The 14,086-nt window shown below is 46.2% G+C and overlaps 1 protein-coding gene across 1 annotated transcript in view; it reads right to left on the bottom strand.

Annotated features, from left to right (window-relative positions):
• The window catches only part of LOC146355757 (uncharacterized), a 61,039-nt gene that overhangs the window by 45,964 nt on the left and 989 nt on the right, over positions 1–14,086 (bottom strand). Inside the window, 7 exon segments of the mRNA XM_084829969.1 lie at positions 1,141–1,267; positions 1,488–1,591; positions 1,888–2,014; positions 2,513–2,797; positions 3,542–3,727; positions 6,283–6,349; positions 10,763–10,888. Of these exon segments, the coding sequence (XP_084686095.1) occupies positions 1,141–1,267; positions 1,488–1,591; positions 1,888–2,014; positions 2,513–2,749 (595 nt within the window). The 5' untranslated portion in view covers positions 2,750–2,797; positions 3,542–3,727; positions 6,283–6,349; positions 10,763–10,888.

Below are 14,086 nucleotides of genomic sequence, written 5' to 3'. Positions count from 1 at the left end.
AGCCTTTGCCAGCAAACACCTAAAAAAGCCTGCCCAGTTCTAGAATAAGATTCTTTGGACCAAGATTACCTTGTACCAGAATGAGGGGAAGAGAAAGTATGGAAAAGGAAAGGAACAGCTCAGGATCCAAAACATACCACATCATCTGTCAAACATGGTGGAGGCAGTGTTATGGTATGGGCATGTATGGCTGCCAATGGAACCGGGTCACTGGTGTTTATTGATGACCTGACTGCTGATAAAAGCAGCAGGATGAATTCTGAAGTGTATAGGGCTATACTTTCTGCTCGGATTCAGCCGAATGCTGCCACACTGATAGGATGCCGCTTCATATTGCAGATGGATAATGACCCAAAACATACAGCAAAAGCTACCCAAGAGTTTCTCAAGGCAAAGAAGTGGGAAGTTCTTCAATGGCCAGGTCAGTCACCTGATCTCAACCCAATAGAGCATGCTTTTCACTTCCTGAAGACAAGACTAAAAGCAGAAAGACCCACAAACAAGCAGCAGCTGAAGGCAGCTGCAGTAAAGGCCTGGCAAAGCATCTTGAGGGAGGAAACTCAGTACTGGGTCATGTCCATGTGTTCCAGACTTCAGGTAGTCCTTGACTGCAAAGGATTTTCATCCAGGTATTAAAGGCAACCCTTAAGTTTGAAATGATTTTGGTTTGTTCCATTACTTATGAGCCACCAATGATGGGGGTGTGTATGCCACTGGCTGTCCTTCCTGAATGGTTAGTGCCCCACTTTTGCCAAACCCCTTGAATTACAGCTGGAAGTCCTGACTTCGCTCCCATCTGGGTATGTTTCCTTTCAACTTCAATGTGGTGGTATACAGAGGCTAACTGCCAAAACAGTTATCCTTGCTCCAATATTTCTGGCCCTGGCTGTACATGGAGGATAACACTATCAATAGCAATTAGTCACAACTGGCAATATGCTACGTCCAGGATCAGAAACCATATGCCACTGAATAACAGCAGCTGAGGCAGAACGGCAGGACAGTACTATTTGGGATACTTGTGGGCTTCCCAAAAAACATCTTGTTGGCAACTGGGGGAAATAGGAAGCTAGTCTAGAGAGGCCTTTCGTTGATCCAGCACAGCTCTTATGGTACAATAAGGCAAACCAGGGGCCTTACCCAGAGAGGCCAGATTCTCACAAGTCTCATCCATTACTTCCCTGTGCAGAGCCCTCTGGCCTGGATCCAGCAGGGCCCATTCCTCCTTTGTGAAATGCACAGTCACGTCCTTAAATGTCACAAGACCCTGAAAGAAGAAGAAAACATTTTCTCTGAGTAGATTATGTAAAATCCAAAGACTGTAGAGGTGAGATTGGTGGAAGTTCTACAGGATCCAAAGCTAAACCCTTAAAGGACAGTGTTCAGAGAAGGAAAGAGGACATGTCTTTGAGGCCCAAGGGTGGGTGCAGGAGCAGAAGCACCCTGGTTCTCTGTTTCCCATCTCCCCTCAGTGGTCTCGCCCGTACCTGTTCTGGCTTCACAAGGGCCACTTCCACTCCACCACAAAGACGAGGCAGACTTGAAGGAGCCCACAGTATCATTTCACCATCTCTGGGGGTGCTTCCATTTCCTACAAAGGAGACAGTGAAGGTGGGAAGATATTTTATACTTCATAAGCATTTTTGCATTTCAGTTCCCTGAGTGAAATCGGTCTTTCCCCACAATATTTCTGGGCGTAATGCCAAACTGCTGGTTTGGATTCATATATACTCTTAATCTATGGGGGGAACACCTCTTTAAATATGGTAGAGAGGGTAGAGAGAAGTGTCTCCTCCCTAAAGAAGCTCAATGAGTCCATAAAAAGCAGCACATGGATTGCAGGAATATTTGAGGGAAGGAAAAGGGTGGTGAAATACAAAATGTTACCCAGGGAGGCAGCACCTCCGTCACCCTCCTGCACGATCCACTGGAACAGCGGCCTCTGCGTGGTGTCCCTTGGAGCATATTCTGCCTGAGGAAAATCTGCAGCTGCTTTGGCCAACACCCCCTGCACCTGGAGCAAGGAGCCCAGGAAATGAAGGGGGAAGAGGGATTAGGGGAGAAAAGGAAAAGGGCAGCCAAGGCCAAGAGCAGCACTTCTCCATCTGCTTGAACTCAACCCTGGCATGAGAAGAGGACTAGAAGAGGGCATCTCAAGCTCCCTGCTAAAACCAACCGAGAGGGGAGAAGCTCACAGATGTAACTTACTGCTGTTGCCATTGCAATTTCGGTGCCTACAAATGCTAATCCTCTACATGGAATGCAGTGACACTGGCTGAAATAGGATCCCCTCCTTCCCTGGAACTTTATAAGGCCCTTCAAGCATCTTGTGATCCCCCAAGGAGGGCCTCTCCACACAGTCAAAACCATTATCCTATATGGGGGCAGTGGCGGTTGGGACAACCTTTCCTTGGATGATATCCCAAAAAAGATTGGCTACCGGTGGGGATTTTTAGGACACCATCCCACATGTTCTCAGCCCCTTAGCACTTTCAGGATGAAACCCTCTCACCTCCTCCTCTTCCTGCTTTATGTTCTCTGACTGTCTCAGGAGGAAACCTCCAGGCTGGGCTGCCACCTGGGAACTAAGGACGTTCTTCTCCACTGCTTTCCCCCAGAATTCCCCGCTGCTCCCAGCCTCAGGGCCTCTTCCTGCTTCATGCCCAGCTGAAACTTCCTCGTCCGTCTTCACTCCGTGCCCGACAGAAGCCTCAAACAGGGCTGAGGGATGGCTTTGCTCTGCTGCCATTTTCTTTCTCAAGGGAAGGCCTGCTCAAACATGGGCAGCCATTAAGCTCTGCAAAGTCAACAGCTTGTCATGTGTCACAGTCATTATGTTCTCAAGCCTTTTACAAGCAATAGCAAATGATTCTGAACAGCAACCAGGATTTTTGTTGGTAGGAAAGGCAGACAAAGGCTGAGGAGAAATTATAGGCTGCACAGGTGGAGTGGGGAGTTGGGTTCCTTCACCTCAGCATCACAGGCCAAAGCTTACATCAGCTAAAGAACTGCAGCTTCTCCCATCCTCTCTCTCTTCCCCTGTTCTTTCCCTTGATCCCTCCCTCCCCAACACACACACACCTCCAACTATAGATGCCTAACCCAGGGCCATCAGCCAGATCCCCTCTTTTCCTAGGGATCTGTTAACCAGTTTGAAACTGGTTTCAGTGTACGCAGACCCCAGATACACACGACAGTGTCTTGACTTCTGTTGCCAGGTACTGGGTGTTTGGGCCTCTTGGATAACAGTGCGGAGGAAAGAAACTCCCTGATGTGGCTGTTAAGCAAGAACCCTGCATGGAGGGGGACACTGCACAATCCATCTCCTTTTGGGGTGAATGTTGGGGGGACCTTTCTCTTCCTCTCCTTCGGCCTGTCAGTGGCTGCCTCCCTGCCTTTTGCCTTCATCCCCTGTTTGTGTGTCTCCATCTGGGCACTTCCAGAACCAACTCCCTGCTCCCCTGGCTCCCATTTCCCAACTGCACAAGCCCCTCCCTGCAGCCACTGGAGTCCACGTCCCCCCACTGCATTTTGCACTCACCAGAGCCCCTCGGAACTGGTGCTACAGGGGGGGAAATCCAAAGCTGCTTTCCCAAGCACAGTAGCAGAGGAGAAAGTGATCCTTCTTTCTCCCCGGATGGTTCTCCAGGAACTCCTTCTCTCTCAGTTTAACCTTTCAATTGCCTCTCACAAGGCAGTACGGATGATGTACCTCTATAATCCTTTCCTGCAAAACAAAATAAACACATCACGGTCATGAAGGTATTTACACGCAAATTCTTGCCCCTGATTCGCTACTCAGGACTCTTGTATCTTTCTCCAGCGTTGCCCTGAGCAGGCCTTGGTGGTCCCTGACCACCTTTGTCAAGTTATCTGGCTATCCGAAATGGCTCCCATGTGCCCTTTTGGGGAATCTGGGGGAGAAAACATGTTTATTAGATAAAGCAATTCATATGAACATCTTTTCTCCTCAGGATTGACTGATTCTCTTCACGCTCCCTTCACGTTTCCACCCACCGACAAATCTACGCACCAATCTGGCACACGCACCTGTTTAGGCTGGTTGGTGCCTGATGCATTTTCTTTTCTTATTCCCTCGAACTGGATCTGGGAAGAAGACCAGATTAGGCAAGAAGAGGACTATGAAGCACTGCGGGGAGCGAGGGCAGATGTGGGAGAGCAGAAAATATGAGTGAGGGGAGATAGCTAAAGAGGGGAATAAAGAACCGGAAAGAGAGAAGGAAAGGATGGATGGATGGATGGTGAGGCAGGAAACACAACAGAAAAAGGGGTTGCAAAAGATGGGGTGAGAGGAAAAAGTGAGAAACAGCCAGGAAGACATGAAGGGGGCTGTAAGGGAAGCTTCTAGAAATGGAAGTAGTGGAAATGGAGGTAGCAGCCAGTCTCCTCTAGGGCCCTTATTCCTCCTCACCACCACCGCCCCTTGTCCAAGCAAAGCCCAAGAACATTGAAGCCAGGGGCAGTGTTAGGTACCTAAAAGATATGGGGCACAGGCCCATAGGACATGAAATTGCACATATCTGCATATGCTAATTTATATATGCAAATATATGTGAATTCTTCTTCTTAAGGTGCCATCTCCTATCGGAGGTTAGGTATCATTACAGCTATTTTTGTTTTTGACAGCCGCTGCTCTGAATAGTTGTACAGAAGTACAGCTGAACCATTCCCTCAAATTCTTTAACCATGATGTTCATCTTCTTCCTATTGATCTCTTTCCTTCCATTTTTCCTTGTATAATAAGTTGGAGTATGGCATCTTTTTCGCCTCAGATAATATGACCAAGGTATTGTAACTTTCTTCTCTTGATGGTCTTTACCAATTCTGTTTGTTTGCTTACTCTGCATAGTACGTTCTCATGTGTTGCTCAAACAGTCCACGGTATTTTCAGCATATGTCAGTATATCCACATTTCAAAGGATTCGATTTTCCTCAGGTTGTTCTTAGAAATAATTACTGTAATGTAAATGTTATAGAAAGCAAGCCAATTAACCTCTTGCTTGCTTTCAGGACAGAACTTGCAATGTCCCAAATTTATTTATTTGTTACATTTCTATACCACCTAGGGCAGAGCTTTCCAAACTGTGTGCCACGACACATTAGTGTGTCGGCGGCAGTGTGTAGGTGTGCCGCGCGAAATGCAAAAAATGTGCGGAAGGGCACCGCGGAGCTCCCTTACTCGCGTTTGCTTCCCTTGGCCCCTCCCCTGGAACTTCCTAAAGCAGCTAATGTTAAAGCAGCGAAGGCTTAGCTGCTTTAACATTAGCTGCTTTAGGATCATGTGGCGTCTTGACGTAGGATGCACGTGATTGGCGGTGTTGGAGCAGTACGGCGAGGTAGAGGCGCGGGGCGAAGAGAGGGGAGGGGAGGCGCCACCCTGGGAGCAGAGCTTGGCCGACGCCGGCACAGAGAAGTGGCAGCGGCCACCAGCCCTGTGAGATTTCGAGCGCGCCCTTTGCGGACTTCTGCACTGCGCTCCTGCACGGCCAGGCCAGAGGAGCGCGCGGGTGGAAACACCGCCTGGGACTGCACCAAGCGGGCCGTCCGCCATCTTGGCCAGTCGGAACGGAGCTCAGTGGAGGCCAGAAGCCTCGGAATCAGCGTGCTCCCAATCACCTGGGCGAGCGCAGCTGCAGGCTGTCACCCAGTCAACTCACCTGCTGCTGGCTGAAGGGAGGCCACCCTCCCCAATCCAATGTGGCAAACAGCAAGCCACCCACCACGTGGCACTTATAATTTGATTTCTGCCATTTATTTTTATTTTTACTCTGCTGTAATTGTGGATTAACCACCCACTGGCAGTGTACCACCAGAGAGTGCTGGAACTGGACTCTGGACATAGGAATTGCAAATATTTACAGCAATATAGCCTTGACATATATATTTACACCATTTTTGTTGGACTTTTGCTTCTCTACTTCATGTGTTTTTGCAGCTGAGCTCCTACCTCGGCCTATGTGTCCTAATATGTATTGTAAATACTTTAGTTAATTTTGTTTATTTTTCACATTTTCTTGCACATATTTACATACTGTTACTCATAAATGACAACAATGTATGTTATTATCTTACAAATCATGTATTTTTAAAAATATAAATGAAAGGTTTTCATGAGATATGTTCTATCCAGACAAGAGTGGAGCTCTTGGAGTGACAAGAGTGTTGGACTGGGAGCTGGGAGATCCGGGTTCTAGTCCCCACTCGGCCATGGAAGCTCACTGGGTGACTTTGGGCCAGTCACACACTCTCAGCCCAACCTACCTCACAGGGTTGTTGTTGTGAGGATAAAGTGGAGAGGAGGAGGATAATGTAAGCCGCCTTGGGTTCCCTGCAAAAGGAAAAAAGGCAGGATATAAATGAAACAATAAATAAATAAATAAATAAATAAATATCCCCATACATTTCGTTATTACAATGTATGTATGTGTCTGTATCTCTTATAACAGGTTAGTTTAACCTCCGGTTTGCTAGTAAAACTGAATTACCGTGTCATGAAATGATGCATGTCTAAAAAGTGTGTCACCGGCATGAAAAGTTTGGAAAGCTCTGACCTAGGGGCTGAAGCTCTGTTGTGCTTGCTTACAACTTAACTTCCATGCACCCACACTTTTCCTTGGTTTTTCAGGCCGAAATCCAGATGGGGAGGATGGAGTGCCTAGGACCAACCAAGAGCTATATGGGACCTGAAACGTTTACAGATAAATTGCAAATTGAACATAATGGCAATGAAAAAAAGAAGGTGCTGGAGCACACCTCCTCAGATATATTATGACATGGCATCTCCACGTTTTCAAATTGGGGAGTTAAAAATCTGTTTTCCCAAGTATAGGGGCTTCCCAAGAAATGTGTAAGATGTCCCCTCCCATCAAATTGCCTCTGGGAAGAAAAAGGTTGAATCATGGAGTATGAAAACAGCAATATTCACATTTTGGGATCTGAATTTCTCTGTGGAGCTCCATTTTAAATACAAATTGCAGGACTCGATGGAAAATTTTGCAGTGTAATATCCACCAGGTTTCCTTTCTGAAACTCTCCCTTTGAGAGTGGGCTGAATTTTGCATATGAGTTGAGCTTTGCTTCTGATCACCTGTTTCTGTAGTGCTCTTTCATCAAATCAATGCTGTGGGGCATTAGCTGCCTGCCCAAAGATGCTGCCTCTTCACCCAGAGATGAAGCAGCAGCATCACACGAGTCAGCCCACATGAGCTTATGCCTCTTCAGTTTCTATCCCCAAGAGAGTGAGGGGATGTTTTCCATGCTGTGGGTTCACCGAGTGTGCCTGACTAGGACAACGCCCCCCCGCCCAAGCTATATGGCACCTTAAACATTGACTGATTAATTGCAAACTGAACATGGCACACTGGCAAGGGAGAGTGTGGGAATGTACTGCAGATTGTAATAACCCATGCTCTGAGGCTGCAAACTTACACAATTACTAGGGAGTAACTCCCATTAAACATAGTGGGATTTACTTCTGAGTAAATCCTCACTCACTCTCCCGCATCCAGCATCACCAACGACACAACAGCACTGGACAGAGATCTCAGGACTGGAGGATGTCGCTTTGCTTCTCCTGGTCCCTGGACCAGGTGAAGAGGCAGAGACAGTCACTGCCAGAAGTGGCTCCACATTTTATCTCTAATACTTAAAAACAAGTTTCTGGGATTCTGGAATCTTTTTTTTTTTTTTTTTACAGTTCTTGGGTTCTAACCTCGCAATCCTAAAATCTACATTAGCTTTTGCAATATTAAGTTTCTAGCAACCTCATCAATATACAGCTCTGAAAGTACCAAAATGCACAGTGGCATGCTTTTATTAGGACCAAACAAAATTCCTAATAAAGGTATTGCCCCACTTTGGATTTGGGGTTTTTATTTCTCATGGACCAGTATAGCTACCATTGTTTTTGGTTGTTTGATTTTTAAATTACCAAAGTTATCAGTCCCTAGGTTTCTCTCTAGATCGAGTTATTGGAACTATCTTCAGGGTGGATAAGGAAGGCTACAGCTCTGAGCACATTTCCTAAAGGGAGTCAGTCCCATTAAACTCAGTACAAATTACTTCTGAGTAAACATGCTGAGGAATACACAGTAAGTTTGATGTAATCCTAAACATGTTTCCTCATCCACAGATCTCTCTGTATCCCCCGCCCCCGTTGTTTCCCTACTCCACATAATTTTCTGTACCATTTCAGCTACCTTTTCCCACCCCACAGGTCTCTATAGCCATGCTCAGGGCTGGCCCCAAGATATTTTTCTGCCTGAGGCAGAACAGCAAATGGTGCCTCCCCCCGCACCCACCCCAGTCAAGGTGCATAGTAATATCCAAAGCCAGTCAAGTTCTTTTGGCCTCTGAAGCAGAAAATCCTACAAGTGCCTCTCCCCTCCCCTGGCAGTGAAAATACAATAATAATTAAGAAATTAAATAATGAATAATTTGCTGCTTTTTCATGATGCCCCAAATCAGCTGTCTGAGGCAGCTGCCTCATGCTCTAAAATGTGTGTATGTGTTTAAAGGACCCTGTCTCCTAAGGACACTCTTATTTGTAAAAAGGGACGTTTGGACAGAGGAGAGAAGGGCTTTTGATTTCAGAAAAAAACCTTAGGCAGAAAAATTCAAGGGAGGCAGCAGGATAGGAAGCACATGTGGGCAAAAAGCCAGCTAGTCCAGGGGGATCAGATGCAACAGAAATCACGTTGCATCTCCTGTAGCTTTATTTCCGCAAGTGCCATTTTTCTCCACTTACATGCAAAGCAACATCTTTCCAATTATCTTTCTGTACAGTGGACTCCAGACTTATTATGCCACTGTAAATTTGTGAGTCGTTAAGCTGCCACAAGGCGTTGTGGCTTTTGAATACAAAAGAGCAAAAAGCCCCTATCCTCCTCCCACATCTCTTCACCTTTCTCTAGCCTAAACCCCTGATGCCAAGGAGGACCATGCAACCACCAAAATCTGGCCACATGGGTCAAGCAAAAAGCAGGTGCACTCCAGAAAGATGACAGCACAGCCAAAGAGCTCCAGACACACTCAAGCAAGCCAGCCAGCAAGCCAGGGCAAGCCATACCCTCATACCCCAAATTCAGACATTTATGTTCATTCTAACCCTTTTGGCCAGCAATCCCTCTTCGGTTTTCCCCCAAGGTATGAGGCCTGGGCCAGCTTTGAGGAAGCAACAAATGAGGAAGGCCTCTGGCATGCCGCCTGATCTGTGAGCAGCCAATGCGCCTGCTCTTCCTCTTGTCAGGGCCTTGCTGCCTACAATGGCCCAGGGCACAAGGGCAATTGCCCAGTAACAACTGGCTGGGCAGGTCTCTACAGAGTCAGGCACACTCCAAGAAAGCCAGCTGACAGCGGTGCTGTAGGCAATTTTGGATCCTGGACTTAATGAAAATAATGAGCAGCCTATGGAAGGAAAATGGCAGTCTCCTCTCGCGTTTAAAAGGCTGGTGCCTTCGCGCGCACACTCCGCTATGCCACAGCTGCTGAATTCCTGATGTTGGAGAATAACAGCAATAACGGCAACCCCGTTAAATATTTTTAAAAAATACTTCGCAGATTTTCACATTTCAAACTCAACTCATCGTGGGATATCACTAAACGCATTTAAACACATTGACACGTTCTGTTGTAGGAAGTGATCATAAATAGATTTAAGAAAAACACTATAAAATATAGAATGGGAATCTGTAACCAAGCACATAGGTTTCCTCCTAGAAAGCTTGGCTAGTTCAGTGTGGCAATCATCATGGTATTATTTGGTTAGAACTGAAATGCAGCTTTGTACATGCACAGAAAAGGCACTCTGTTTATGCTTAGAGGCACTATTCTTATTACATGACATATTAGATCCTTTAAAAATTTCACAGCATTCTGCTACTCTGTTTTTGCAGTACCTTCGTCTATCCAACCCCCCTCCTTCTTTTCATCTTCTCTTCTGCATAGGTTGCAATCCTATGCACATTTACCTCCAAGGAAGTCCTACTGAACTCAGTGAGACTTACTTCTGAGTAGACATACATACAATTGCACTGTGACTCTGTTTTTAAGGTACTGTACCACAAAGACTCTTCCTCCCTCTCAGCATGTTTGCCATAGAAATAGGTTGATCTATCATGTTTGCTTGGATGAAAGGGGGAGAAACACCCTAAAATAAGCAGGGGTGGAGAAGAATTTCAGTGCTCCTGCCAGCGCCACACAACCTGTGATCTTGCAGAAAGGTGCTGCTTTTTTTCCTCCTCCAGTGGGACACCTCTGCCTGGTAATCACTGGTGACTCATATTTGCAGCAAGCAAATGAGGGAGCTTTTGGCAAGGAGGGAATGAGCCCCAACTGCCATTTGTCTTCTAACATTAGAAGTTCATTCTGGAATTCCAAAACTCAGGGGTGGTTTGCACATAACAAGAAGCCACCGTGGGTGAATTTTGCCACAGGGCTTCTCATGTCGGCACTGGTCCCCATTTTGAAAATTCAACCCACAAACAGGCCCTGGGCAGCTTGCTAACCACCCCAACAACCCACCTCGGCCATGTTCACACGTAACAACAACCTGCAGCATGCCTCTACGCATGGCTTGAATATTCAAAATGGCAGCCAGTACTGCAACAAGAAGCCCCATGGGGAAATTCACGCACAGTGGCTTCTCATTATACGTGAACCAGGCTCCTGCATCATGTCTAAGCATGAATTTCCTAAGCAAATTTCCTAATTTTCCTGTGCACAAATAAACTCATTTACTCACTCTTCAGTTGAAGTAGAAGGGTAGATCATTCAGAGACATTAAAGCTGAGCAGCAAAAAAGCAGCACAACCTCCTCGATGAGTCTGGTGAGAGCAGCAGGCACAGCTTGCTGATTTGAAAAGTAGCCCTGAAAGGATGTGGGAAGGGAGGTAATCAAATTGCACAACCTCTCTGCCTCCACATTTTTCTTTTTGGCCGGGCTCTTCACTCTAATCACCTTTGAGCTGCAGTATGGAAATGCCACTGTTTTCTTCTTCCCATTCAGAATGCTTTTCTCTCACTACTGAGCACTTACAGCTTCCCCTTCCACACAACAATCCCTCCTCATTCATCTGTCCTCCAGCATCTCTCCATAAAATCAAATGTTCTGTTTTTTGTTTTGTGCAACTCAAGCACAAATGACAAAACATGTACAGGACTGGGCTGAACGGGTAGTCAATTCAGTGGATTGGAATTGAGTGGGTGTTTTATTAAGCCTGCAGTAACATGCTCACAAAGCAGGACTTATTTCTGAGTAAACGTACAGAAGGCCAGGCTGCAACCTCTCCGCAATAGTAATGTGTGCTGGAATCCTTTGTACACTTTCCTGGGAGTAAGTCCCATTGAACATAATGGGACTTACTTCTGAGTACACATACATAGGATTGTATAAGCGAGCAGTATTTATCTCCCCACAACCTCCCACAAATTAACTCCTGTTTTTATTAAAGCTTTTATGAAGCAGCTCTCCAGTGTTTCAGGCAGGATTATTTCCTAGCCTTACCTGGACATACTGGGGATTGAACCTGGTACCTTCTGCATGCCAACCATGTGCTTTACCACTGAGCTACGGCCCTTCCTATTGCTGGATAATGGTAACAACAACAAGAGCCCCAGATTCCTTCCTCTACAACCATGTGAACCCACTTTTCTCAAAGACCTGGGTGAGGAGGAGGAGAAAAACAAATCATCTTGTTTGTATAAAGTCAAATACAGTTCAAAATTTCTCTTGCCCACCACCCTCCCCACTTGAGAATTCATGAGAGACAAGCTCTGGATGGAATACAGAAGAGAAAGACTAGGATAGGGGAGGGAAGAAAAGAAAAATGGTGACTGGAAATGGAGGGGTGGGGAGAGAATTCCCCAAGCCAAATGGCTCTTTTTAGAGGGATAGCACTTCAGAAGAATTTAAGAGGCTGACTACAGTGTGTGAGGGTTGCACATACTTGAATTAACTTTATGAGGTGAGGTGCCTGAAGTCGTTTTCTTCCTTTTTAAAACCTATTTTATTAAAAGCCCCAGCAATTCCTGGATTGTGACAAATAGTCCTAACTCTCTTTTTTTGCTATAATCTGCTGCAGCTATATGGAAGAAATTAAAGTGGAGGGGGGAGAAAGAGGTTTGTGGAGGCTAATTAAATCCTTCGCTGTGCTGAAGCTACTGAACTTCTGCAGAAGCCAAAGGTGCCAGTTTGGCACAGTAAAATCAGATACCAGTATTTCACAGGGAAGCCTTCCTGCCCTTCCCTCTCCCTCTTCAAAACATCATTGCAAGTAAGCTCCCAGCAGTGGATATGTAAAAGTAGAAAAGTAGGGAGAGATTAAAAAAAAATATGAGCGGAATGTGGAGGAAAGGTGGCATTCTCCCCTCTAGTTTAAAAAGGTGGTGTCTTCATGCTATACTCTCTATTAGTCTGCTAAGGGAATGAGTCCTAAGGTCGCCTAGTAACTTTAAGGGTACATTGCACAGAGGGAAGAAGCAGACTTGTATTAAGGCAGATTATGGCAACTGGGGCAGCTCAAAAAAGATCTGGGGCCCATTCCCAGGTAGGGCCTTTTTAAACCCTGCCCCACAGTTGAGCCTCTGGGATGAGGAGGGTCCCCAGTAGGTCACCCTGCAACAAGGCTGGTCTGTCTGTCTGTCTGTCTGTCCTTTCTTTCTTTCTTTCTTTCTTTCTTGGGCAAGGGTTTTTAAGCTTTCTATCCCCAGGGCACATTTGAGAAGTCTGAAAATTACTGAAGCCCACCACTCACAAAATGGCAGCGCAGGGGAGAGCCAGTCACAAGATGGTGGTGGACAGAGGAGGCATTTGGCATAATCAGCTGGCAATTACTGACATTTATATCTAATCACTCTGTGGAAATTAATAAAAAAAAAATTCCACAGCAATCACCTTGTGGCAGAGTCCTATAGTTCAGCTCAAGCTAAGGACAGACATTCACTCTGCGGTCTCCACTCTGGTTCTAGTCCCCACTTGGCCATGAAGGCCACTGGGTGACTTTGGGTCAGTCACTGACTCTCAGCTTGACCTCCCCCACAGGGTTGTTGTAGGTATAAAATGGAGAGGAGGAGGAGGACCATGTAAGCTGCTTTGGATTCCTTGTGAGAGGAAAAAAATGTGGGATATACATTTAACGATAATGATAACAATAACGTAACTGTCACTGTGTGTACTCTTCCTATATTCCCTCTGACCTCACTGTTTACAGTTCCACTCCCAGCATGTGTATATAGAAACTCAGAAAGCTGCTTTATACCAAATCAGGCCCTTGGTCCATCTAGCCCAGTACTGTCAACACTGACTGGCAGTGGCTCTCCAGGGAATTTTTGCAGCCCTACTTGGAGATGGCGGGGATTGAACCTGGGACCTTTTGCATGCAAAGCAGGGGCTCTACCACTGAGCTATGGCCCCTCCCATACATCTGCCATTTTGAGGTTAACACTTCACGCGATGAGGCAGACAGTGTCTGGGAAAGTTATGCCATAATAAATACATCTTTTTAATCTAGCCTTTTAAATGATGTAGTTGTTATAATGTTATGTTCTACGGTTTATAAAGTAAAGTTTTTGCGCTGGATTCAGGATCTGCCTCCCTCAGGATGAAGGGCTCTGGTCGCAAAGGTCCCTCTGCTGGTTTTGGGATGACCCTCCCACCCTAGTCAGCAAGGTCTGCTTACTCTCCATGTAGTATTTGCAGGGAGCTGGAGGGGCTGCAGTGGGAAGGAGCAGACGGGAGGTCCACTTCTGCCAGCGCAAATCCAGCTTTAATCTGGATCCAACCCTTTCTTCTTATTGTGTTACGGTTTTGTTATTTCAGATTGCTGCACACTGCCTTGATGGCTTTTTAGCAAATAAGGTGGTATATAAAAAAGGGTAAAGGTGTCCCCAACCAGTCGTGTCCGACTCTAGGGGGTGGTTGTTATTTATTCGGTCAGTTGCTTCCGACTCTTCGTGACTTCATGGACCAGCCCACGCCAGAGCTTCCTGTCGGCTGTCGCCACCCCCAGCTCCCCCAAAGTCGAGCCCATCACCTCCAGAATATTATCCATCCATCCTGCCCTTGGTC

This window comes from Heloderma suspectum, chromosome 2 (genome assembly GCF_057233095.1).
Source record: "Heloderma suspectum isolate Gila_16-S chromosome 2, 16-S_ref, whole genome shotgun sequence".
Classification (NCBI taxonomy): Eukaryota; Metazoa; Chordata; class Lepidosauria; order Squamata; family Helodermatidae; genus Heloderma; species Heloderma suspectum.
The sequence above is the reverse complement of the archived record's forward strand: the minus strand, read 5'-3'. Positions and strand labels throughout refer to the sequence as shown.